Genomic DNA, 27,284 nt, shown 5'->3' with positions numbered 1-27,284 from the left:
ACATCATGAATAGTGAGTAGGTAAGGAACTAGAAGGAGCGTTTCAGACATGCAAATGGAGAAACTGAGGAGAAACATAACCTAAGCCAGAATAGTCGATATTCGAACCGGGCAGAAGTCTAGAGAATTATCTTTCCATCAACCTGCTCGAACCTACAAAAACTAATAACAATCAGCATTATATATGTTACGTACTGAAGCATGAGAATGACTAATTACTGCAAATACGCCTCTTTTGATCGAATATTCGAGGACTGGAGATACAGCATTGCGATAGATGTACAGCAGGAACTATTCATGAGTTTAAGAGTCGGGTGTCCTGCACCGCAATTCGCGCAATGGGGAAAGCTGAAGTATGGACGATGGCGGGGAGGAAGAAATGCAGTGATTATGGCTGCGAGTTCACAGTCAGGGCGTGAGTGTCAGAGGAGCAGCATCAGGACCCCCCAAGCCGGCGAGCGAGTGAGTGTGTGTGGAATTTCCTACAAAGGTAAATATAACAGTCCTTTCGATATTGTTGCAGCTCAACAATTTGTATTCTGCTGCAATTTTTATTACTTATTACACAACAGCGAAAAACCATTGCGGTAGTGAAATTTGAATATGATATTTTTTTAAAAGTGGCTTTTAGAGCTAGGGTTCACAAGTAAAAACTTCTGAGGTATCAGACACATCAGAACCCTGATGATGGGGACAGAGTTGGTTCCTGAAACGTCGGTTTACTACGGTAACCAGTTAACGCGGCTGATTGCCCGAGAAGATTTTATTGGTTGTACTCGCCGCGAAAGTCTCAAATCCATACGTTAGTGAACCTTCATGGGATTTATTGACTAGCTGAGGAGGACTCATGGATTTAGTTTCAAGAGCATAGGTTGTGCTGCCTCAAATAAAATAAGACTGTCATGAACGGTGGAAAGCCAAAGATCTAGACGGAAGCGATCACTTTCAGTTTCAAATGCACCTTCCCTTAATTTTCCTGGAGAGACTTACGAAGAAAATCCAAAATCTGTCGGGGTTCGTGATAACGCAATCGAAATTTGAACCGGGTGCTGTCTGAATAAAGGCGTAGAATACGGATACACCTTCCTGCTCCTTGAGGATATGGTCTATTGTAAGGTACTGAAGCAGCAATTCATAATATGGACTGATGATTATCATGACAGTCGGTCAAAAATTTGATATATTCATGTCATAAATATAAAGTTGTCTCCAAATGTCAATTGGTGATCACTTAAGAATTCCTGACGTACTATCGAGGTTAAGACGGTGAAGAGTGTTATCAGTATTAGTAAATATGATCGTAATTCCATCACACAAAGAACGCAAACGACTTTCGTTGTCTAAGAGAGCAGGAACGTCTGCAAGAACCAAGGTCTTCTGCGAGACCTTCGGTATTATCCTTACCGCAGACCTCTCCAATCTAAAACTAAAGGTCACTTGATGGAACGAGAGGTCGGGTATTACCCGTATTGCAGACCCTTCCCATCTCCATCCTTGGCGACTTGAAACAACTGAACGGTGTTACGTGTAGCTCGCATCCAGGGGAACACATTGCTAATCCAGACTGGGCTACCAGCTATACTGGTTGAGGTAGCCTGCGATTTTCCTCAGTCCCTCTGGGGTACCGCGCTTAAATAGATTACCATCGCCTCCTCTCAAATCCTTCCGATGGCATCTTCCCATCTTGTTCAACGCAGTTAAACCTACCCTCTGGAACCTACCTAACTCCTAACTTGAGAAGCTGATAGTACGCACAGCTAGTCAAGAAATTCCCCAACTTTTATGGAATCTGAAGTTTCATTACCGTGTTTGCAAGAGCCCACCACTGGTTCCTACAGTGAACCAGATGAACCCAATCCACATTAACGAACCCTATTTCCCTAAAATGTATTTAAATATCATCCTTCCTTATACGCCTAGGTCTTCCGACTTGAATCCTCCCTTCATGTTTCCCAGCTAAAGTTTTGTACACATTTCTCCTGTCTCCCACGCGAGTCACATGCCACTCCCAGCAAAGAAGTTGGAAAACCTGACAGGAAAATCTCCAGGAGGCCATGCAGCAGTGTTTACGCGTTTCTGGATTCCTCTTATCCAGCAAGTATTATGTCCAAACCATTTCAATGAAGTCCAACGGCAATTACTTGCTATTCTAATTTCTTTATCACAATTAATTTTAGGAAAACGTTGTTCTGTTTGACAGGATTAAAAATATAAAGAAAATAATTGAATAGACTGCTTCTCAGAACTAAAATCCGTATCGATATAGAACAAATAACGTGGATCGGAGGGCAACAATTTGAACTTTCTCATACGAACGCCTATATTTAAACATTCGTAAATAATTCAGATTTCAATTTTCCCATTACTACACCTCTACGGCTAATGCGCTCTGACGAATGAGTTGTTGTGAATCTAGAGATGTTATTTATTAATACTGATTTAGAGGGCCTGTACCAAGGTACCATCCCGGATTTCGCATAGAGAAACTATGGTAAATCACGAAACAAGTTCCTCATAATCTGGCCGAGATTTCATCACGCAAATTTTATTATTTATCGTTACACTAACCTACTCGTTTCACACGACTTTTTTGTGTATATCTTCTTGCGATCAAGCTCGAATTAACTTTCCTACTTCAGTAGCATTTAAAAACATGTCCGAGCTATGCAGGTTAATTTGCACATATGTTTCGCAACGTAAGTGACATGAGGCAAGCGTTCAGTGAGAGATAAGTGAAATCTTTTGCGAATACAGCCTCTCACTTATAACTTCTGATGCTCATGGGAAAGGAACATTGTTTCGTGCACAATGCTGTGAAACGTACACCAGCTGTATAGAAATGGGAACCAGTTTTTCATTGTACGGATTCCTCAATAAATTGGTCTGATCTCCCACCAAATGTGAATGATTGGTTAATGCGTCTATAGTCGACCGACCTGCGATGGTTACACAAGACAGTCAACGCATGACGCAACAAACCGACTTCGTAACTGAAAGCTCTACATTACTATTTGCACTGGCATTCTTCTTCCCTCCAAATACAATGGTCATACCGCCAAGACTCGGATTTTTAACTTAGAAATGAGCCCTTCCTCCACACCATCCTATAATGGTTATACTGCCAACAGTCAAGTTCCTGAATTAGGTATTGGCTTGGTGGCTTTTCATTCGCACCAGATGGTTTGGTTGCATATCGGGTTGTAGTTTCTGACAGGTGAGACGCAGGCGTAGAAGAGGTTGAACATGGCAGGACTGTATCATTCTGCTAAAACATCTCAGCATTGAAAGCGTTAACGGATGATGTATTAGACATTCGTTAATGTTCGTATTTACTTACTTTGTCAGGTATATACGTAATTCTCTTGAGGTGTAATGCAATATAAAATACTTCAACCAAACTTCGGTTTTCACTGGCTGATACGTGGTTACCTCTCCGGCTTCTGCTATATGGCTGTTGATATTCTGTAGCAAACTGACCAAAAAAGAAACTGAAGTGAAAACAGAATCATGTATAACTTGTTTCATTCATGATCATTCATACATGACTTTGCCATACACACAATCAAAGCCTGAACGCGTAAGGTCAACGAATAGGTAAGAACAGAATGTTGTTGTATGTGGAAGTCACACAAGAAGTTATTCAGATGAGTTCTTTAGGATATCTGTCGTAAATGCTAATTTACTGGAGATAATATATATTGTTTCATTACTGAAACAACATTGGAGAGTCATAAATTACTTGTCTTTGTATTTTATCAAAGTAACAGCCTAAAATGTTTCAAATAAACTATGCATTTGTTAACGAAGCCTGTATGACACGACAAAGATTTAATTTTATTCCAACATTAAATTCGCTCTAAAACTTGTAATATTAATCGCAAATATTAAGTTTAAAATAAATCCGTCCAGTAGTTACCGGTTAAGACTGATACTGACGACATAACAGAGACAAGACCTATCAATTTTGAATTGGTCTCATAAAAAGGCGAGTGGTCATCTTCACGCTACTGTCGCTGTACCCCGTTGCCAACTGAACTGGGCCCCAAAGTCGGTCTGGACTTTGATACAGCAGTGGGCTGACATGTTATTTAAATGTTGAAAGCTGCATGCTTCGTTAAATACCCTCATAAGTATGGAACGACAGTTACTCCAGTAACGTGCTGTGCGCAACAAAGTTTCAGTCGAATTATGATCGAGGTTAAATTTCACCCGTGCAAGCAGAACACCGAATGAAAGTGAAAGTTATGTCACCGCCTTCAAAACAAATCATAAAAGATATACATGTTGACATAGTCCAACAATTATTATTTGAAATATATCGTCTTAAATATTAATAATGCCAGTGTGATTGACATTAACTCATTTAAATTATTTCTTCAGGTTACATGTTCACCATACCTGAAGGCGGAAAAGTTTCTGAAACTCATTTTAAAAAAATGTTGAATAATCTTCGTGAAATGCAAGCTCAGAGACAGACAAGGTAGTTATCGTGAACTGCTCCTCACGCAGCAAAAACAAGAACTGGTTTTAAGGGCGACTATTTGGATCACAGCTGCATTTTAATAACTGCTGAAAAACGTCTTGGTCTCAAAATATGAAGGCCTAAGGTGGACACCTAAACACAGCCTAAATGATCCTATATATTTGCTTTATTACAAAATGATTACAGTAAATGGGTTTGTTATTCGCTGCACTGAACAAGAATGTAGTGTTTTGTCCGTCAGAGGACCTAATCCCACGCCAATGTCCAATACTTTGGCGTAATACTCTTTTGTTTTATAGAATATCACGGGACAATGGTTCATACTCGTATGCTGTTATGATTAGGAAAATTCCTGCTAACACAGAATGTGCTAAATTTTGGCTGTATGGCTGTAAGACATTTTCAAGTGAAACATACTTACAAGACGTCATAGCCTGTTACGTATTTTACTCGACGTAATCGATAAAAATATCGTTATTTAATAATATCCGGTCTACTCTTCGTGAGATATTCGGAGCAAAGAAAGTGTGGCTTACACCCGGATAGATATGGCATGTTTTTCGGTGTATAAGTCCAACATAAGCGAGAAGATGTTACATTTAGCTTCATAAACACTTATTTGGAACAGAAGGTGTTTTCGAGTGTTACAAGCTCTCATGAGATCTATAGAATTACACAGTTAAGAAGTATCCTCTTATTCCAAAAAAAATACAGCTTCATGGTAACTGTAATTCATACAACATGGCTGTAATTATTACCACGCATAATGAATATAAACGGGAGTGTACGCAACTATGAAATGTTGTTCAAACTCTGATTACGCTGGAATTGTGTATTATTAAAATGACAGCAAAGATTCTCGGGGTTAGTAACGCTGAAATGTGCGTCACCATTTCTATACTTGACAGACTCCTCAGGGACCTACAGTGGGCCAAACGGTAGCAACAAGGTCATCTGTACAGTCAGCGAGTGTCAAAGGGAAAGTACTTGCATATGTGAGGCTGTTTAATCTTCCCGTTCTCATTTCACTGTGATTAGTTTTTCGCAAGTTTAGCGATATCAGAAATGAACAAGGAACACCAATTAAAATGAATTCCTTGACTTTACTTGAGTCTGAACATTTCTCCGTGAGTAATTACGTACGAGCTGGAAAACAGTAAAAACAAGGCAAGCATTTTGTAACAGAATTCTGTCAATTCTAAATAGAAAGTACGATCATGTAATACCCACTGGCGTACTATTTTAAATCTTCTACTGAACAATCCTTATTTGAAATTAATTTTAAAATGTCTGAATAAAGTATTCAAACTAATCACTTAAATCCGTACAGATATACCATATATGTTGTCATTAAATCAAATTAATATTTACCACTAGGATGTTAATAAGCTTAATACCTGTGGACATTTAACGGGAAATCACTCCCTAACCCTTATCCCTGAACCACTAGAGAGTGTATAAGACAGTCGATGTATTTGTTCGTGATACTGATAATGTAATGCAGGTTTTGCTTTCGGTGGGTTGAAAACCTCTTGGTTTCTACCATCTAAGGTTATTTCACCCAGGCCTGGGGAGGACTCGGACTTTTGCCAATTAGTGGGCACCCCTAGGTGATGACGCCAGCGCCTGCAACCAGTCTAGCTTAACACCCAGCCCTTTCCCAGCACGGTTTCTTTCAGGGGCTTGGCTTCCTGCGCTTGTTGCAGGATAGCTCTGCCACCCGTGCTCTTATCCTTCTGTGCCAGGTCCACCTGGGCTTTTTAAATTCCAAAATTCGTTGTTTTGCGCTCGCAGGCGTTTCACGTTGACAGGTTAGACAAATGGGACTATCATCCACGAGGTCAGGTCGCCTCAGGGGAGCTCCAATCCTTTGGGAACCTCTCCTCCTCGGTAGCACAACAAATTCTTACCGGACTCTACAATTTCTAGTAAACAAGTTTCGGGAAGTAATTATAACGCATATTTGTATGTAAAACAACTCAAGAAACTTGCACTTGTAGAATAGTATACGACTTGCTTATCCATTTCAGTACAAAATTTGAATCCCTTGGTTTCGTTTGTGCTGTGTGTATTAACATGCATATACAAACACGTATCTAGAGTTTCGTTTCTTTGCTTCGACGGTCTTGGGTTTGAGACTGGTTGGACCCAGTAAGATATGTTCCGTCTATCTTTCCCTTTCCTTCGTTATTATAAAGTCAAAACATCGTGAACGTTAAGTACACAGACCGACATAACGGTCCTCATCTCACATTAAGTTGTACGGAGTCTTTTTGGTTGATGAGCACAAATTTGTTATTCTCACACCTTCTTTCAAAACACTTACTGGTTGTGAAACATGATTACTTATTTTTGAAAGCAGCAACAAGTGTTTGATAGCAGTGCTGAGGAAAATCGTTTTACGTAAGAGAATGGAAGTTTGGTGAGGATTTGATTACGTAAAAAGCAACTTCGGTGATTTTGAAGGTGACTGTGTATTATTACGACAGAAGAACCCTGGAGGTTACGATATACTGAACAGCTTTGAGGAATAAGTTTGGAAAGCGACTACTTGGAGAACCTTACATATAAAACAATACCAGTACATCAGTAATGACGCGAAGTGGCAGAATGTTTTATTTTGCAGGGGCTGCTAACATTAGGTAGCATTTACGTCTCATACAGGAGATAAATGTACGAAATTGATAGACGAAAGGTAAAAATGGCACAAAACAAATCATTCTAGTCGACTGGCCTTTCCCATTTTTAACACTAAAAATGATCTCAGGCCAATAAATTATGACGACAGGAGGAGGATGGAACTGGCTCACGATCGAGAGGCAGATTTCGTATTAGGTGCGCTGAAAGTTGGGCTTTTGTTTACGGAGATCTTAAACGGTAAGATGAATAAAGAAGTTTCCGTTTTCCACACATACTCTGCTCTGTCTACGCCATGGGATCCACACTAAACAACCTTGAAACACTGACTCAGAAGTGCGGCCACTCCATGATAAGTTGAACACATTAACGTTTTAAATATATTTATTGTCTGTTTCTTAAAGAGATGATACCAGTTTAACGCATAGAACATGACAAACAACATGCATGTTCGCATTTTCGTAATTTTTGTGGTTTTATTTATTCTATTTATTTATGTACAGTTTCCGTAAAGACGCTTTCAATATCTGAAACAGCGTCGGATGACGACAGTCGGTAATTAATTAGGAAGGATGTGAAATGAAGTGGTCATGACCTAATTTAAGATACTATCCCAGCATTTGCCTGGAGGCACTGAGTTAGACCATGAAAAACCTCTGTCAGGATAGCCGGTCTCGGGGCGGAAATTTGAACCCGGGACCTCACGAATACGAGAGCTAACAACTCAACTACAAAGTTCGGTTTCTTCTGTTACCTACGATGCACTGGAAATGAACACAAGTGTGCCAACATACTTTTCACTTTCACTTTCATGTATGCTCAAGTTAATTATTACCTTCTAGTTCCAAATGCATCATAAAATGTGTTGCAGACATAACAAGTTTCTTAACAGAAGCAAAGAGCTCAGAGACTTGTCGACAAGGCCATGGGGATTCTTTACAATAGTGCCCAAAACAAGTGTAATTAGTGTAAAAATTTGTTTTATACAGATTTGAAATGATCTGTTACTCTGAAGGAAGAGCATGGGAGCAGATTGATAATTCAGTATTACTGTTTCTCCGGGCTTAATTCATAGTTCAAAAACCTAAAAAGAAATCCAACGTTCCTGGAGCCGACTCTACTCCCGTCTTCATATATAATGCCTATTCTGTTGTGTACCCAGGGATTGTGAGTAGCTCCTTCTATCGGACGCAACAAAATACGCACTTTCATCCGAAGATGGGAGCAGAGCCATCTCCCGGAACGTACTGGCTTCCTCTTTAGGTTTTTGAACGATGGATTAAGCTCAGAGAAATAGCAGGAACATCGTTTGAGCCCTTTAGAGTTAGACTGACGAAGTCTGAGAACGAAATGACTGGGAGATGAAGACAATTACACAGCCAAGAGCTTCATAATGTTTGCTCTTCACAAAATAATAGTCTGGTGATAAAGTCGAGATGATTTCAACGGGACATACAACACGATGAGGGGAGATGATTAATGCACGTAAGATTTTTGTATAAAAACTTTAAAGTAACAGACAACTTGGAAAAGTCTGATTTAGATAGGACATAATAAAATGGATCTCAAGTAAATACAGGGTGCAACGAACCTTCAAGTTCCGTAAAAGGCGAGGGATTTCTAGATGAGCTAAGCAATTATCAGATGTCCAAGAAGGACTGTGCTCGAAGAAGTTGTTTTATTCTTTATGAATAACGTTTCTACATTATAAATGTTAGTCATGACAAACACGTTATAATATGTAATAACAACAGTATCCGTTATCCTTGCGTTATCATCGATATCACCAGTGCAATGAAAACAAATTCGCTTCATGAATACGCACGTCCTTATGACACAAGCTGTCATCCAGTTTACGACGACACAAAGAAGAGTAGGCCCTTATATAGCAAGCTTGCAAAGCGATCCAACTGGAAGGAACGTGGCATTTACTGGTATCTGAATCTAGATTAATCTTGAACCAGGTTCGGTCAGCATTCTTGCTTTTCAGTAAGTTCATGCGCTAGGTTGTTACATTTAAGACAGACCTACGGTTCACGATAGTTCACGCTTCTGACTTGAACCGCTTGTTGTTCGGACGGGGCACCACCTATCACGAGTCAGGTTATTCAATTTCTTTCAATCGCTCTAGAAAAATTCCGGTGTAGCACCTTAACCCTTTAAAGTATAGAGGCAACTTCATGTATCGCCATCTTTAACACTTCATAACTCTGCGTTTTACCCACAAAGCACAGGTCTTTATTGGTTTTACATGATTCCCAGAATAAACGAGTAACTTCCTCACACATAATTCACGAAATGGTCTTTGGAACAGACACGCGCTGTGCTTTATTTGAAGAACAAACTAATTTTATAAACATCTGGACAAACTTCTTGCTTCAGAGGCTTATCTAAACCACAAACGCTTTTAGCAATAAATTCGTTCCAGCTACAGCCTTCTAACTTGACTTTATTATTTTATTTTGTCCCTTTCTGTGGTTCTTTAGTTTCTTAGTAGAAGCAGCAGCACAGTCTTTTTTTAAAAAAAACACACAACTCTTGGGAATTCACAGCCACGCAACATCGCTTTATGCGTTGACTGACATGGCCTGTGTTGAGCCTTCAGGTTCCACTTCACAATTAACAACTGTTATTTCATCAGCCAGCACGTGGACTCAGTCGTGCGATGCCTATAAAAGTTTTCACGTTTATCACAACCAGTTTGTATTCTGCCGTAACTCAGGCCCCTTCGCCGGCTTCTCACGGCAGACTCAATTATTTAATTCGAGAGAAGTTCCTTGTGTGTGTTTCATTTGAGAAAGATGATACCACGGTCAGTTCGATTTTCCCAAACAAATTATCGTATAGTTGTATGATGAGGTTTTCACAGCGGTGAGTATGAAGATTTCTGTATTCTGGGTTGTTGCGCTGTGTAGTCTGGTCGATGTTTACCAACGTTTCTGAGGTCGTACTGCCTCTATCAGGGCCATGATGACGGAAGCAGTATGACCTCTGAAACGTTGGTAAACATCTACCAGACTACACTGCGCAACAACCCAGAAGACAGAAATCTACATAGTATAGTTGCTGCGCACTCTTCGATAATCGACCCACATGTTACAGAACCAGAAAAGGGGACAAAGTCGTATTAAAACAATAGCTAATAAATCGCTCCCAATGTACAAGAATAAGCACGAATACAAATTAGCGATGGTGTTAAGAGGAGGATAAGCTTGCCTATTAACGTATTCACCCAAGAACAACGTTCTACGGAACACATTCTAAAGTTAAAAAGGGGAAATAACACTCTGGAGACCTAGACGTAAATGTGAGGACAGTTTTAAAATATATGTTAATTAAACGGCGGGAGCGTGTGGACAGGATTCTTCAGACCGCGTGGGCTGCTGTAAACACGGCAATGAAATTTCCGGTTCCACAGAGGATCGAAGGTCTCTGTAGCATGTCTTTAGTTTTATTCTTACATTCGTACGACTCGTAGTTGAACGATGCAATGTTTACGAAGGTGGGAAATTGCGTTTTATAGCATGACATTCCGATTAGTAGAATGTTAATCAGATGTGGGTTTCATATTCCTTCTACGTAATCGAAATAAATCTCAAATATCAAGCAAAGAACATCCGTTATTGGTGCGTTAAAAGTTTGCGTTGTGGACATGTAAATACGAGTACTTGAGTAAAAACTGCAATAAATACTAGACAGTCCACACTCACAAAGTAATAAGATTTGTTCTTAATTTTTTACGCCTCCTTTCTCTGTGCAAGTTAGCATTGTGCTGCCAGTCCATACAGCCGCTAAAACGACCACTTTATTTAACGTTTTAAACGGATTCTTAATAGCCGAGCTCACGCTACGTAGAGAGAATAATGTGCCATTTTAACCTTTTTTGGCACCATCTTCAGTCACATTAGTAGGCTGCTGTCAAACTAAATATTAACATAGTAGACATGTCGCCAAGGAAAATTACAAAAATAGCTTCCCAGGAACACTGGGTGTATACAGAATCACTTCAGACAGAAGGACGTTCACGTTGGACAAAAAGGACTTCGTCCCATTCGGGCCAAATTCAGCCTTGGCCAAAGATAGGAATAAACCTGGTACAGCACACACCACAGTTTGCTGGCAAAATAATCCAGACACATGGCTCAGAACAACAAGAAAGGGACAGAGATCGAACCCTGAAGGAACAAGAGAGGCCTATCGCTGAGGGCAAGGAAAGCCGTTCCCTGTCCGTAGTCCTTACAATAACTTCCCTTGAAATGACCCCCTACCAAGACCTTCCTAGAAAATTGCCGTTTTCAGGGTCTTCCAGCAGCCCTTCTTCATTTTATCACGATTCCCACTTGCATAATTCTCTTTTCAAATTTCCTCCATTTTCCACCATATATTTCCTCTTTACCTCTTTCTGCCCGTCTTAACGAAAATTTCCCTTTTGAGAGCTTCTCAGCCATCATTCATCCTTTCATTGCTATTAGCACCGGTCACTCTTTCAAGTCATCCTTCCTTCTTTCATCATACTAACGGCCTCCAACTCCCTTTATCCTTCTTCCTATTTCCCCCACTCCCACTAACCGTCCGTCCCCTCAACAAACGACTTACAACCAACTAGACTCGTTTACATCCTGAAAATGCAACGATATATTCCTCCGAAACACTGGTAAAAACCAACGACATTACATGCTGTCAGAAGTTAGAAAACCACATTCCAAGTTCTCACTGCCTTGAAGGCATCGTCTAATTTATTACACATCCTCTCATTGTCCTGGCAATTTTTCTGTCTTGCCGGATTTCTTATACTTCGTCTTGCATAAGAAATGTTTTCGTGTTGCATTCCGGGAATATTCCTGTCACAAATGGAAATGGAAATAAGCAAGATCATCGGCATCAAAGCGACGAATACGTTTAATTTCTACTCGAAATAAAGAAAAATACGCAGGGCATATTACCTTCTGTATGCACACACTCACAGAACGTGTCCCAAAAAGACATATACACATTATAATACGAAATATGAACCCTGTTATCGGTCTCCGTGTGATGTGGTTGCCAAGGGAGCCTAGAGTGGTCTACACTTTTCCCGATCAATGCACAGGACGCAGAGAATCTGTTGATCACCCCGCGATCGCCGTATTTAAAGCCACATGTCTTTTTCTTGTGGGGTTTCTTGAAGGACGCGGCGTACAGCACAAAGCCAGCAAAAGTTCAAGAGATCCGACAAGAAGTTGAATGGTCTTGCACAGCCTTCCCAGCAGCAACTTTCATGACCACGTGTCTAGTCAGTTGCACGCCAATGTCAACTGTGCCATGAAGCGAACGGTGGTAATTTTGATTGGATTCGCGCCAATGATGACGTTTGTAATGGTTTATTTTATTAAATTGTCTTTGTTTCATTCATTGAATGTGTAAATACACCTTTTTGGGACAACCTGTATATATGCATTAAAGGAATTTACTATGAATTGGCAAATTTGGTTCGAGAAATCTACAATACAGATTGTACAGCAAATTTTATTTTGATCTCGATCTTTCCATCATTATTATAATTACCCTTTCACAACCTTGAAAAATTTGATTCTGGTGCAACAGTTGTCACACAACACAGACTGCACAATGCAAAAGAATGTAAATGTTTTTGATTTCAACGTTATTTGAGGCACTTATTTCCTAGGACAGATTGAGATAGCGCCAGAGAAGACTCACATTTGGTTCTTTACAGTGGACAATCAACTAATGGGTAGCTCAGAAATTTTCACTGGCGACGGAGGCGAAACCATGCACGCGCCCTCTGACATCCCGGGGTTCTTCAAAGGACGATGCATCTTCATCACAGGAGGCACCGGATTCATGGGTAAGGTGCTGGTGGAAAAGTTGCTGCGGTCCTGCCCAGAAATCGCCACCATCTACCTGCTAATGAGACCCAAGAGGGGCAACGACGTCAGGACCAGACATGAAGAACTCATCCGGAGTCAGGTAAGTTGACCGTGTTTAGTCTAAAAAAATTTATAGGCAGTGTCGGACACTGCCGCAGTTATTTTCGTGAAAACGTCAATCGTGTATAGTATATTGAAATTAAACAAAATTTTTGTTTTGAATCGTTTAATTCATTTGCAACTTACATTTATTGAATACAGGGTAGTGGTATGAGAAGTAGGATACATATGTCTTAATTGGTACACATCCATACTTGACCCAGGCTAGTCAGATGCCGCCTGAGTTGTCCGAGCGCGCTTACGTTGCCTATATTCGCGGCAGTACTGCGCGTTGGTTTTGGGTCCGGACCCGGCGTTTTCGGTGTCATTCTCTTTGAAATTTTGTGCTCTACGCATTCGTGCCCGATTTTTGTAATTCTGGTTTTACTTTGCCCTCATATATCGCGACATTTTAAGAAAATCGGGAAATTTTCAAACTTTTTCAAATTCACAGCCTCGTATCTTTTTGAGTTTTTGAGATACACACTTGGAGGCCAGGATGAGTTGTAACATATACACTCCTCTTCAAAACAGCACTTGGTTCACTCGGATCGGATAATTAGTCTCTGAGATATGATCCAGTTTATGGACACGTGTCGAATCCGGAAAGTCGAAAATCGTGGGTTCACTTTGCGCGTGCGCAGTTCGCGACGTCCGGCCGCCACGAATATCGGAGCGGTACTGGCACAAACTTTCATCCTTCCTCTTTAAAACGAGACTAAGATGGCGGCGCTATGTCTATTTTTAGCCGAGTTATTGAAGTTTGAAATTACTTCGACAGAAACTGTCGCTCATTTGGGCGCGATTGCCTCCCCACACCCGGCATCGATTTTAAAGACGTTTTCACGTCAAAATTACCGGTATTTCAGCATGCACTGGGAAAAGGAATATGTATCCGGAATACTGCCATAAACAGTGCGATCTCTAGATTACTTCGGCCGGGCACGTTCAGAAAGAATGGTTTTCTGAATATGTTGTGCAAAATACTTGGGTTTATTATTCAAAATAATGACTTGCCCGAATTTTTGATAAACGTAATGTGGGGTTATAGCCGACAACGGGATTCCTGTGGAAAGGTTCCGGTACCAAAACACAGCAGGGAATTTCATGACCAACTACGGATTTGTTAAGAAAGCAGTGTACAATGAAATGGATTTCGATTTTGTTATTCCTTCAGAACAGATACAATGTTCATATACCAATACAAAATACCAACGAGATAAATATCTCATGGAAGTCCACATGTATACAGAGTGGACCTTTCGGTCGGCTTGTGCATTATGACGTCAGTCCACGACAAAGGAGAGAGTATCTGAAACCTCGAAGACACAGATCGCCAGAGGAGATTACTGCAAAACACATTCATTTTATGGTAGTTTCATAATAACAGCTAGTGCTGACTGACCAGTCAAAGTGCGCCCTCTACTTTCATATGAGTGTGTGTCTGTGAGCGTGCGTGCGTGCGTGTAGACTGAATTATAGGTTTTGCTACAATATGACCGCATCTTGCTTTCAGATATTCGACAGGCTTCGTAATGAACATCCAGGATTCGCATCGCAGTTGGTTGCAGTCAGAGGCGACATAACGTTAGAAAACCTCGGCGTGACACCCGAGGATAAATCCCTGATCGAGAAGAATGTTTCGGTGGTATTCCACTGTGCAGCTAATGTGAGGTTTGACCAGAAGCTGAACAATGCTGTCAGATACAACACGTTGGGCACAAAAAGAGTTCTGGAACTCGCGAAGCACATAGACAAGCTGGACGTGAGTATGGGCTTGCAGACATCCACGTAGCCTGTAGGCCTACTTCTAGTTGAATTTGTATTTCATTTACATTTACTGTTGCAGATCAAACATTGCAACCTAAACTTTTCACGAAATATTAATAGGCTACTTCGTAAAGTAAAACTGAAGATGGTTGTCTTCTGGATTGTTGCGCAGTGTAGTCTGGTAGACAATTACAGCGTTTCAGAGGTACTTGCTGTCTCCAACATTAGGGCATCACCCGTTAAATAATATCAACAAGTATTAAGACAAAATATAAATATTTTTTCGAAAACACTGTGCCGTGAAAGCGTATAAGAGGCATGGATATGGCGCTCCACGTATTTCATAACTTGGCAGATTATATGGAGGTTAGAGGTAGTTTTTATCTCCCAGAAAGATATACCGATACCCCAAATACAGGAATCTCTGTGGGCACCACTGGCGGCATGGACATGAAGAAGGTTTTTTGCACTTTATTTAGTCAGGGTATAGGTAGGAGATGGGGTTCCAAGATGTAGGTAATTCGTAATATCACAGTTTCGCTAAATGAACTTATAAGTATTTAGAACTATGAGAAAATTTGTTTCACGATAGACTATTTTATCGGAAGTGTCCGGGATAAGTATTGGATAGAATACTGAGTGTTTCCAACAGATATGCTAGAAAAAAGGAAGTCACTACTAACACACTCACAAGGTATCCAAATATGGTGTCACAAATTTCAAACAGTTTTCTTCCTTGCTTCACTAGACGCCATAAACGTGAGACTGTTTGAAACTTACGTTAAGAAAAATAACATAGGAAGACAGGTCACTGAGCTCAATAATTCTCATTTATATATTTCCCTAGAAGACAGACATCTTCAAACCTTCGAAATTTCGTAGTTTAGCTGCAGGTACTGTTGAATTAGGTGCTACATGTGTGCGTGTCTCACAAACTATGGTCTTTCGGTGTGTCACAAGCTGTTTCTTAACATTTTGTTTCCAGGCATTCGTGCATGTTTCAACCGCCTACTGTCAATGCGATAAACCCGTTCTGGAGGAAATAACGTACCCATCTCAAACCGGTCCCGACAACATTCTTCAGCTGGTAGAGTGGATGGACGACGAAGTACTTGATTTAATCACACCGAAGTGAGTCCAATAACCTGACTGGGTGAGATTTGAGGTTGTCATGGCAATAAATATAAAGACAGCTGTCTTCTGGGTGATTATCACCATAGTTATGGAGGCAAAAAGCTCGTCTGAGATGTGGGTCAGCATGTGGTGTAACACCTCAGAATTCCGCTATCTTAATGATACAGTTTCTACTGCTTGCGCAGCTCGGTGGTCACTTCTGTTGGTTTCGTTCTGCGCACATTTCAGCGGGTATGAATTAGGCCCATGTCATGATATTTCTTGGTTTAACGTGTTTGTTACTGTTGGTCACCTTCATCTTTACTATACTGCTAAAATTAAATTTGTTGGATATTAGGTTCATAAATTTAGTTTACTTTTGTGTGTAGCTAGAAAGAACGATAATCGCAAAACTTGAATCAATTCCATTTTTAATTCCTCTGTTATATTTCGAAAACTCTGATTCGTTTGTCGAAATATACGAGGTGCGATCGGAAAGTTTCCAGTCTGTGTCAATAGAGGGCGAACCGGATGTAGTACGAGCTTCTGCCTTTAGGGGGTGCGGCCTACATTCATAGTGAATCAGTGTGCCAGCCGGCATCAACGAATTAGCATTTGTTTCTTAGTTACGGGCGTTTTGGTAGTGCATTACACCGACCCTCCTGCGATTTCGGAATGGCGTGTGCATCAAATTTTGCCAAAGACTCGCCAAAACGGCTACGGAAACCTATGAAATGCTAAAGCAAGCATTTGGGGAGTCCGCAATGGGAGACGATAGAAGAGATTCAGGCAGAATCGCAGATGGTGCTTGACAGGCTGACAAAGAAAGATTTCCAGGGATGCTTCCAGGCTTGGCAGCGGCGCTGGGATCGTTGTGTTCACTCCCAGGGAAACTACTTCGAGGGTGATGGATGAATTTAATACCTGAGATAAGTGTACGGGTTTTTATAGGCGTAGTCTTGAAACTTTCCGATCGCACCTCGTATTGACGAATGTAAGCATCTTGTTCTCTAAAATTTCTTTGTATCTCTGGCACAAGGTTTAAAAGATAAGTTAGACGTAAAAACGTTTAGACTAATAGACTGCGGCGAATGTTACAAATTCAACTCTGCAAGTCAAGCAGGTACAGGGAACTAATTCCATGGAAAAGAGCCCTTATTACGAAGCTAATACTCGTTTAGCTAGTCAAGAAATTCCCAGCAAAGTACTGAACATGTGGGAAAGTATATAAAGTAAACTTTATCATGTGTCCTTCACCTTTCGGGGTTTAGAAATTGTTTGTACAAATTTGCTGTTGAGAAATACTATGCCTAATGCTAAGTGTCCCTCCTCCTTCCTCAGTACATACAAGGCCTGGGTCTCCAGGATCCGTTCTAAGACTCAAAGCTTGTCTGACCATCTCCCATCTAGTCTAGTGATATCTCTTCCCCCTTTATATCTATTATGAAGTCTTGTGTCATATCTTTAAATATCTTCCACGATGCTGGTTTCCTCAAGTTTTCATAATTTCCAATGACCGTTTCTTTAAAATGTATTCATCGCCCTGATTATGGCGGCAGCAAGTACCTTTAAAACGTCGGTGAACATCTGCCAGACTACACAGCGTCACAACCCAGAAACCAGTGAACTTCATACTTGTAGCATCTCAGACTTTGTATATTGTTGCCATCTGTTGGTGAAAGTACTAACTCTGTTGCACATACTGTCCCAGTCACTTTTGAACACACTGCATATGTGATTCAATAACATCCAGTTGAAAGGTATTCATTTGCCACGATTTATTTTAGGAAATATTTTATCGCAAAATTAATAAAAAAATTCTCGAAATGGCATCTCACACGGGACAAACAGTAACTGTAAAAGTTTCACGAAGTTTCTTAAGTCGGAAGACTTCCAAATTCGTAAATTGCGTGTGACACATTCAACTTTAAAGCAGAAAAGTCAATACGGGTAACACGTGATGCTGTGGCTGTATTTTCAACGACTGCGTCGAATATTCAGATGTGCCCTGCCACTTATCGTTGCACCAACGTTACTTATGCATCTTTCGCTGCCCCTGACGTATTAGTCCGCATATTATCGCAACCTCGCCCCTGAGCCTTCCTTACAAATCCTTATGAGCATCTCCAAATTTCACTCGAAAACTATAACGTACTAGTGTGCTATTAAAACAGAGTCATTAAAAATTAAGAATCAATCTTACCGTCTCATTATGTGCTATATAAAAACTTTCAGTTGAAATAACATCACTGAATAATCTTAGAATCGATCAACCAACCAACGTCTTGGCTCTGAAGCTGTCTCGTCCATTCAAGTTCATCAACCAAAATGCTGTATACATTTCTTGTTTCCTCCATAAGTGCATAATTAACGATGAAGGGTAAAAACTGTGAAGCTCTGTCCAGTTTCGAGTTACTTTAGCTCTCTCAGTTGTAGACATTCTCTTGAGCACATTCAAACCCGCTTTAACTCTGAATTTCGTGCTGTTTTTCAGACTTCTGGGCAATCTTCCCAACACATACGCTTATTCCAAGAACCTGACTGAGCAACTCGTCACCAACTACGGCTCCAAGTTCCCTACAGCCATCGCCAGGCCGTCAATAGGTAACAGCAATTTCTTATTATGGGCTGCGTTAAACTGCAATGGAGATATATAGGCCAATAACCATTAAAAGAAGGGCACACATGTTCCGAGCAAATTGTTTATAAGTCTACATGCCTAATTACTTAAAGGGGTTACGTCCGCTTCCTTTCAGATCCTTCCCAGTTCATAGTTTAGTAATCATATTATCGTTCCACGCAACGTAGTCTGAGGAACTACAGAGAACGTCGTTAAATAAACCATAATAAAATTAGGTAACAACGTAAAACCGCTGTTGTTTCTTTTTCCTGTTTTTCTGCACAAATGATGGAAAGACACAGCGGCCAGTTATAGCCTCTTTGTCTTCAACTAGATGTGAGGGCTATTGAAAACTGGATATTTGTTTCTGCCAGTGACGGGGACCTGGAAGGACCCAATTCCAGGATGGGTGGAAAACCTGAACGGACCGACGGGACTCCTCGTGGGGGCCGGCAAGGGGGTAATACGCTCCATGCACTGCCGCGCCGAGTACGACGCTGACATACTGCCGTGCGACATGGCTATCAACGCCCTCATCATCCTCGCCTGGAAGGTGGCAAGCCTTAGGTTTGTAGCCGCTTGTAGGGCGCATCAATTGTTTCAGGTTTACGAATTATTTTATCATCAATTGATGCATGCAGTTTATTTATAGATGCGTTTGCCCGGGATCTTCACATAACAGCAATTCTGCAACGGGTATTCACCGAAGCATTTCGTTTCCGTCAGCGGCTCTAGTCGAATGAGAAGGGACAGACCACGACTACTTCCTTCCAACATTTTTACTTATCAGTCATAACCACATTACCATTTCAATCCACATTTTAAAACCTCTTCAGTCGAAACAGCTTCGCTAAATTGAGAAATGCTACGTATGTCAGCACTAAATCAATTCAGTTACTGTCACGTAATAGAATAAATGGAATTTCAACACAATTGATCATAATCTTTCTATAAATTGTTTAATATTTTAAATATTTTAAATGTTAATTAATGTAATATTTTAATATTTAATAAGAATTTATTGTGATTAGACGGACAAGATTTAAACAATATATATTTATTATATCACAATATGACTCAACTTTACCATCTCATAATCTTTTCTACTATAAAAATTTGTGATTAGTCGTTGTCGTCAAAAAATGACGTCATCAACAATGTCAACAGATATTTGTTTACTCGGCATTCATACCAAGTGCAACTCGTGTTCTAATATTTATACTTCAGTTTAATCTCCGTGTCCAGTACTGTAATGTTTTCTCCAAGAATAGACGGGGAAATTTCACTTCCGAAATCTCTGGTCAAACGGGATATAGATCGAGTCCATGGATCGAGTTGGTAAAATTCGAACATCAACGACGTCATCTGAGCATAACTGCAGCAAGTGAGGCCAAAATCTAAATAGGAAAGTGCCGATGTAAATATTTAGCAGCCCCTGTCGTTTTGAGTAGCTGTTTCGCATCGTCAGCTCAATATACAGGATTCGTCTTACGGATAATACACGAGGATCGAAACTTTAGAAATTAACCTGATATGGAAAGACGAATCAAGCACAAGTAGTGTCACATACCTCAATAATGATTAATTTTTATAAAGAAAATTGCTTTGTATGATCGTGTTTCCAATAGTAAGTTAGTAACACTTTTGACAAAGTGCCATGGATTTCTATAATTTGCCCTTCTACCTAACTCGGCGGCGAACGATTCGATAAGAAAGGGGACCCCGGGACCTGTGAGCCCAGATCTTAAAAGGTTGAGTACCTTTGCAGAAGGACAGTAAATCTCGCCAAATTCTTAATAGGACGAGAAATAGCATTAATATGCTTTAATACACAGGCTTCCTGTAGGCCTGTTACAGAATCTGTTTTTTGGTACCATAATGCATTTGTGAGAAAATGTTGAAACACGTTTTATATTCATCGTTTTGTATGGTTAACCTTGTTATCATGTTGCGCCATTAAAACAAATTAAAGGCAAAAATTACAAAATGTGCAAGATTCAGATGTGTTTCATATTTGCCTGTTTGCACAAATTATGGAATGATAGCATGAGATCTTATTTGTACATCTGCATGATTAACTCCGAAACTATGTGACGAATTTTTATAAAATTTGGTATCGGAGGTCAAAATTAAAAGTTTGCTCGCGCTATATACAGGTCACAGAAATTTTATGGCAGAACAACAATTTGGAATCCGTGACATATCTAATGAGAGACTTTGAACAAACACAACCTGACTTTATCGAAACAATTCTTCTAACTAGAGAGGAAACTATAAAATGTAGCCCAACGTGTGCTGGACAGTGTGCATACGAAAAATATATTATTCAAGTGGGATTTTCACACATTATTATGAAAAGGAATGATGATTGGGCCTATAGTTTCTTGAGAACAAAGAAGTGCTTATTCACAAAGGTCATTAAATCATCCTCTCACTTCTAAACCAGTGGTTTTAGTGAAATGGAAAGCACCTTTGCGGTGTAAAGCTTGTTTCGGATAGGGGAGAAAGTGGACAACCTTGGACAGAGGTCCGTTACTTTGTTCGTGCCTTATCTATAATTAGGAGGGGTTCTCAACCCATATGTTTATACTACTGTCACTCTGTATATATATATATAAATAAATGTTACGACTTAATAAACATTTCATTTCAGGCAAGTAATTAAAACAATAAATCAACATATATAAATTAAAGATGATGAGTGATACGTGAACCAGTTGGCAAAAACAAACAGAATTGTTAATAAATTGTCATGGTGTCCAATAAAAGATCTGATCTTTGTAATTTGGCGGTCCGGGAGTCGATAAAGAGTAAATGGAGTCCCAGGTTTCAAAGGTTAAGACGCCTAATCCTAGAGCATTAATAATATATTAGTGACCATGGAAACAATAAATGTGAAAACAGAAAGCTACTAAAACTGCCAAACTTTACATAAGTATCCCATTTAAAAATTAAAATACATAAAACTAGTGGCTTATTTTTCACAACGAAATTATTACTGTCTGCAGACTACTTATGCCTATGCATTTTGGTGTAATCTGAATCTGTATAGGCGTACACTTTATCCTTTCTTATTTTTCTGCATCATCATCATTTATTATGTTGCTTATTTATTAAGTCTCCATTCTTGTTTATATCCACTAAAGTATGTTATTTCTCCTTTTACAAGACATCAGAGCTCTATTTTCAGCAACATTTCTTTATAGTAAAACTGAATTTCCTTTTGGGGTGTCCTTATTGCTGTAAATAAAAAAGTGTTAAATTGCCTTCGATTTCAGACCAAAACAGCCGCTGGTCTGCAACCTCACAGTGTCCGGAGAGAATCCCATCACATGGGGACACGTTCTGGACGTTGGGCGGAAGCACCTGTACGAGAACCCACTGAGCGACGCCATTTGGTTTCCTGACGGAAGTATCAAGAGTTCGTGGCTCTTGCACACCCTCTGCGTCATTTTCTTTCACTTCCTACCTGCGTATTTAATAGATTTCGTCGTCACTCTCTTTGGAAAGAAACCGTTGTAAGTAGCACGTGTCCCGTACCAGATGCACGGTATTTGTCTCCATTGGTAGGATCCGAAAGTAGCGAATGAGTGGTAGCATTTGTACCTCATATTCGAAATTATCACGTTCTTATGTTTCTCTATCCCTCTGGCTCTATTCAGGCGCTCCAAATACGATGACGTGGTTGGCATACCTATAAAGTAGGCCACGACAGCCTCTTTCAACATAATTTCCAACTCACCATTTACAGTCAACCTACTTTTAGAAGACATAACCCAAGTAGTCAATTAGCCCAAGAATCAAGCAAATGTTTTATACTAAGGCATTACAATACCTCAAGCAGTTAGACGCCGGTATCTCACCGCTGAGGCCCGGACATTGGAGCTATATATTTACGTACCATGCCAGTTACGACTATTAAAGTGCTTCACACACACCCATCACCATATACGACGTGTGGGCTAAGTCCGATCGGCTAGAACATCACAGCCTCTGCCTTTAGCAAGTGCTTCGAAAAAAATGCAGCGATGAACCGAATCAACTTTGGTTACAAATTTGTAATCTATGTACAAGAATAAAAATCGACTGAAAGAACAAATGTCAATGACGAGTATCTCGGCCAAATTCTCCAGCATAATTTCAGTAGGCAAAAATGAATCAACTGTCAGAATCCTTTACCTAATTCATAACTGAACATCAAACTAATCCTCTGGAGTTAAAACGAACGTACAGTGCCACAAACACAAATACCTCCACTGGATCTGATCCTAAGCCAGTAAAATCTTATCATGAAGATTTCTATCTTCTGGGTTGTTGCGCTGTGTAGTATGGTAGATGTTTACCTGATGATGGAGGCAGTATGACCTCTGAAACGTTGGTAAACATCTACCAGACCACAAAGCGCAACAACCCAGAAGACAGAAATCTTCATACTAAGAATCGCCCTGATGACGGAGGCAGTATGACCTCAGAAACGTTGGTAAACATCGACCAGACTACACAGCGCAACAACCCAGAAGACAGAAATCTTCATACTCACTGCTGTGAAAACCTCAAATCTTACAAATCTTATCACCTTACTCAGCTTTCACAAATTATTCCTGTTCCGAGTCAGAGTAAATTCTGAAACAATCTTTATGTGTATTGTAGGTCAGTCAGTTCGGCCGAATAGTACACGAGGGCGTGGGCTATGATTGTCAGTGTCTGGACAGGGAATAGTGGCGGGATTTTGCGAACACGACGTTTAATGTTCGGATTCTGTAAAGAGCGACTATTATCTTATTAAGAAGGTCTCGGTTGTGCCTACATGTTGTAACGGATCACGTAATGTTTTGTGCAGCATGGTGAAGATCCAGCGTCGTATCCAGGGGGGTCTCGATGTGCTACAGTACTACACCACCAAGGAGTGGGTGTTCAGGAATGACGTCTACAAGTCTCTGTCTGAAAGTATGACGGAAAGAGACAGGGAAACATTTTACACGGATGTCAAGATGGTGAACTGGGATGGCTACATCAAGCAATTTGTGCTGGGGACCAGACATTACTGCCTCAAGGAAGACCCTGCCACGCTGCCTGAGGCAAGGAGGCGTATCAAATGGTGAGCACTCCCACATCAAAACATAGACTGCTCCAAAGAAACGCGTAGTTCAGTAATATTTTTTTCCAGAACTTGTTTATTTTATTAATATGACAGAATAAACAATTCCAGGAACCGGTCGGAAATATCAGTATAAATAAGTGGTCACAGTAGTTTTTTGGCCGGTGAAATATTCAAGGAAAAGGCTAGGAGCGAGTCACTTGTGGGATATTATGTTTTGTCTGCCTCCAAGAAGGCCGAAAAACTTATCGGACTGAACGCCCGAACAAAACAAATCCACTGACCTTGCCACCTCAAGTGTACAGAGTAGGTCCGTTCGCCAGCTCCTCGACCGGCCACAAACTACTGCGCCAGTAAATACCCTGCAGACAACTCCTTCTCGTTAATATGTTTGTTTTCAACAGCTACTTCTTGTAACTTGTTCAGCAAGGTCTTTACTTTTTAGTTGTAGGATAATACAAGTTGTCCTTGGCGATGTGACGCCGTCCAGACTTGTAGGTAAATACCAACTTTCCGGATAAACATAGCGTCTCCATCTTCAGGGCTGAAGTGACCGTTGTGGGAAGTGCACAGAGGAAGAGCACTGCAAATAATATGTTTATCAGAAACACTGCTATTTACCTACGAGTCTACTCGGCCTTACAACCCGGAAGAACAACAGCGTTATCTTCACTACCGGTTATTATTATTATTTAGTGTTCTGTCTTACGACAGGTCCATTGCTCTGCCCAAAAAGAGCTCTCCAGTTTTCCCTATTCTCGGCTTCTCGTTTTAATTCCTGGAACGTCATCTTCTTTCCTTGTTTGACCCCCAAATGCCACAAGTTGACCTTGCTGCTGAGTGACTATAACGACAACAACGGACAGGCATCCACTTTGCCATGCGTATCACGAAAGAAATACCCAAAGAACCTATTACCAATAGTCTCCGTGTGGTGATTCGCAACGTATTCGGAGAATTCCTGTTCGAATCTGGGTCCAGCAACCTGATAATCTTATTGAGTTGTTTCGTGGCTTTCATCGGATATTTCAGGAAAATGCCAGAAATGCAATTTAAAAAGTGTTACTCACTTTTCATCATTCTTAAGCATCCAATCATCTCTTCCGCCTCTATACAATGTCGGCATGTTATACAGCATTGTGAGGAAACACATTTCCTTTGCTGGACGTCTAGATGTAGGTATTCGTGTCTTCCAACATTCGAACTATGACGCAGAAATCAAGTGATGGATCACTTTCGTGCAGGTATAATACCTCAAAACAGACCAAAGCTGCTGCTTCTTTTCAGATTCTTTAGAATGTATCATTCACAACCATTCCATTCGATCTATGAAGTTGAATGAACGTAATTAAATAGCTCAGGAATAATTCGGTCTTCTTCGCTTTTGTTACAGGTTGTACTGGATGGATCGAACTGTTGGTGCCATTTTCTATATGCTGATTTTATGGATGTTGCTATCTTGGTCTGATCATATCATCGCATGGGGTCGTCTTACGATACGGTCCGTGCCTCAGATGTTCAGCATGATACCTATCCTCCGTACCCTTTCAGGGACGGTGGGGCCAGATGCTGGAACGCTACACTGAGTGGTGTCTTTGTGGCCGGCTTGCATCACAACAGAATCAACAAGATGCCACCATACTGCAGCAAGTTAACAAATACTAACAAATGTGCTTCAATTCTTGTATTAAACTCTGGGCATGTTGCAGTCTTGCATTCACTGATTCTAAATCTATGGGAAAAATGCTGGACAGACACCCGAAGTGGAATTGCCTAAGAGAATAAACTATTTTATTTCAATGCTATGGCAATCGTATGTGCATGGCGTATTGAATATGTAAGCCTACTTAGTTTGTCGACACTGACTGGCTATTAATATGAACATTTCCTCAGAATTTGCAATTACAGTACAGCACAGTGCCTGGAACACACAAATACCAAGTCACATCTGTGTGTGTCTTTTAAAATTGGTAACTGCCATTTTGTGATTACGACTGGAGAAATTAGAGCCCTAAATGCGCGAGGTATTCGTCATACTTTGACAACTGAGGTAAATATCATATTTATATCTCTCAAAAATTAAAATTGTTTCAGTTTATGTACATGAATCACGAGGAAATAGATATCAGAGTTATTAAAATGCGACTAACCATCTGTTGAAAAGCTAGAAAAATGATTTCGGTTAATGTTTACATTTCGTTCAGGCAGAAAATTTCTTCACCTCAGGATTTGCAGGTTCTGCGAGTAGTATGAAACACAAATATTCATAACTTAATATCAATATAGAAATAAGGCACCGAAAGTAAGATTATTCTTACAGATATGTCATTTTCATCATGAAAAGTGTAAATTTAATGGTACTATTTAATTCTACCAACAGTTGTAAAATCTTGTTTGTTGAGTAGAGATACAGGTTGCGGAGAACAAAATAAACAGATAAAACTCAATAATGATTCATAACTTTTGTAAAATACTTGGTTCCTTTGAATGAAATCCAGATAGAACTCTTGTATTTCCCTAACAACGTATAATAGTTCAATTATTTAAAGTATTCTCTATGAACTTTTTTATTTAGAACACCATTTAATAACGGATGCAATAAGTAAATAAACATAATGCATGTTTTACTTAAATAATCTCGTATTTTTGTACGAGCGTGCTACTTAATTTTTATTCTACATATATATTTTCTTACAGACTTTAATCATAAAATGAAAGTTTATAACAAAGAAATCAATATTTAAGCCAGTAACACATGCAATTTGTGAATCCGAGCCAAATTATAGCTCAGTTTAATTATTTGTCAGAACATCCTCCCCCACAATTAAATCCTGGATACACTAAACGATAAAACCCACAGGAGAAAGAAACAGCGAAGTACAGTTTACTTCCAGAGAGGGATAACTCAATCACGCCATAATCGTTTGATTTATGACTTTCTTTTTTGTGGCCTTCATCTGTGTAAAAACAGAATATATGCATGTCTATCAATTGTTCATTATGCAAAAACGAGAAAAGAAAATAATGCCACAAGAAGGTCACGACTATCGACAAGAAAAATAAACTGATGTCGTAGAAAGTAGCTTATAACAAAATTAATACGACGAGTTTGGACTCCGATAAAAATGAACAAAGAAAATAAAATTCATTTATCCAGCACCAGATGTAACCACGGATCTCTCAAACGTCGGTAAGCTTTTACCAGAATACGTGTGTCCCAAAAAGATGTACACACATAATAAGGAATATTATCCTAGTCAGTCAGCTGTTCTCCGCTGTCAACTGTGCCACTAGGATAACGGTAGTCATTTTGAACACCTTCACTTAGTCCCAATGGTTTAGTTTATTAAATTATCTTTATTTCTTTTTGAGACACTGTAATTGGCGTAATAACTCACAAGACAGTCTCGTCTTCAAAGCATAATCTGTTCACTTCCTAAAACCGGTCCTTTGGTATTATGGAGGCCTTGTACCATTCGCATGTGTAGTTTCTACAGCCATGAATCGATAAAAAGTAAATGTCCTTGTATTTTGTTAAATATGTACCATAAAAACGTCTCTTATTTATCGATCGTAATGGTACCTTTATGATGTGCCA

The 27,284-nt window shown here is 39.9% G+C and overlaps 1 protein-coding gene across 1 annotated transcript; it reads left to right on the top strand.

Moving 5' to 3' along the window:
- The first annotated feature begins 329 nt into the window (after nt 1-329).
- Nucleotides 330-26,136, top strand: LOC110832997 (putative fatty acyl-CoA reductase CG5065). The gene is made up of 9 exons (XM_022070528.2): nt 330-489; nt 12,833-13,086; nt 14,602-14,850; nt 15,841-15,986; nt 18,463-18,572; nt 18,963-19,155; nt 21,867-22,106; nt 23,429-23,686; nt 25,080-26,136. The coding sequence occupies exons 1-9, from the start codon at nt 390-392 to the stop codon at nt 25,270-25,272; spliced, it is 1,743 nt and encodes a 580-aa protein (XP_021926220.1). The 5' UTR covers nt 330-389; the 3' UTR covers nt 25,273-26,136.
- Nucleotides 26,137-27,284: the final 1,148 nt, after the last annotated feature.

This window comes from Zootermopsis nevadensis, unplaced genomic scaffold (genome assembly GCF_977971745.1).
Source record: "Zootermopsis nevadensis isolate Lab colony 2312 unplaced genomic scaffold, Znev_1.0 Znev_ptg000018l, whole genome shotgun sequence".
Lineage (NCBI taxonomy): Eukaryota > Metazoa > Arthropoda > Insecta > Blattodea > Termopsidae > Zootermopsis > Zootermopsis nevadensis.
Note: the sequence above shows the minus strand (reverse complement) of the source record. Positions and strands in the feature narration are given on the sequence as shown.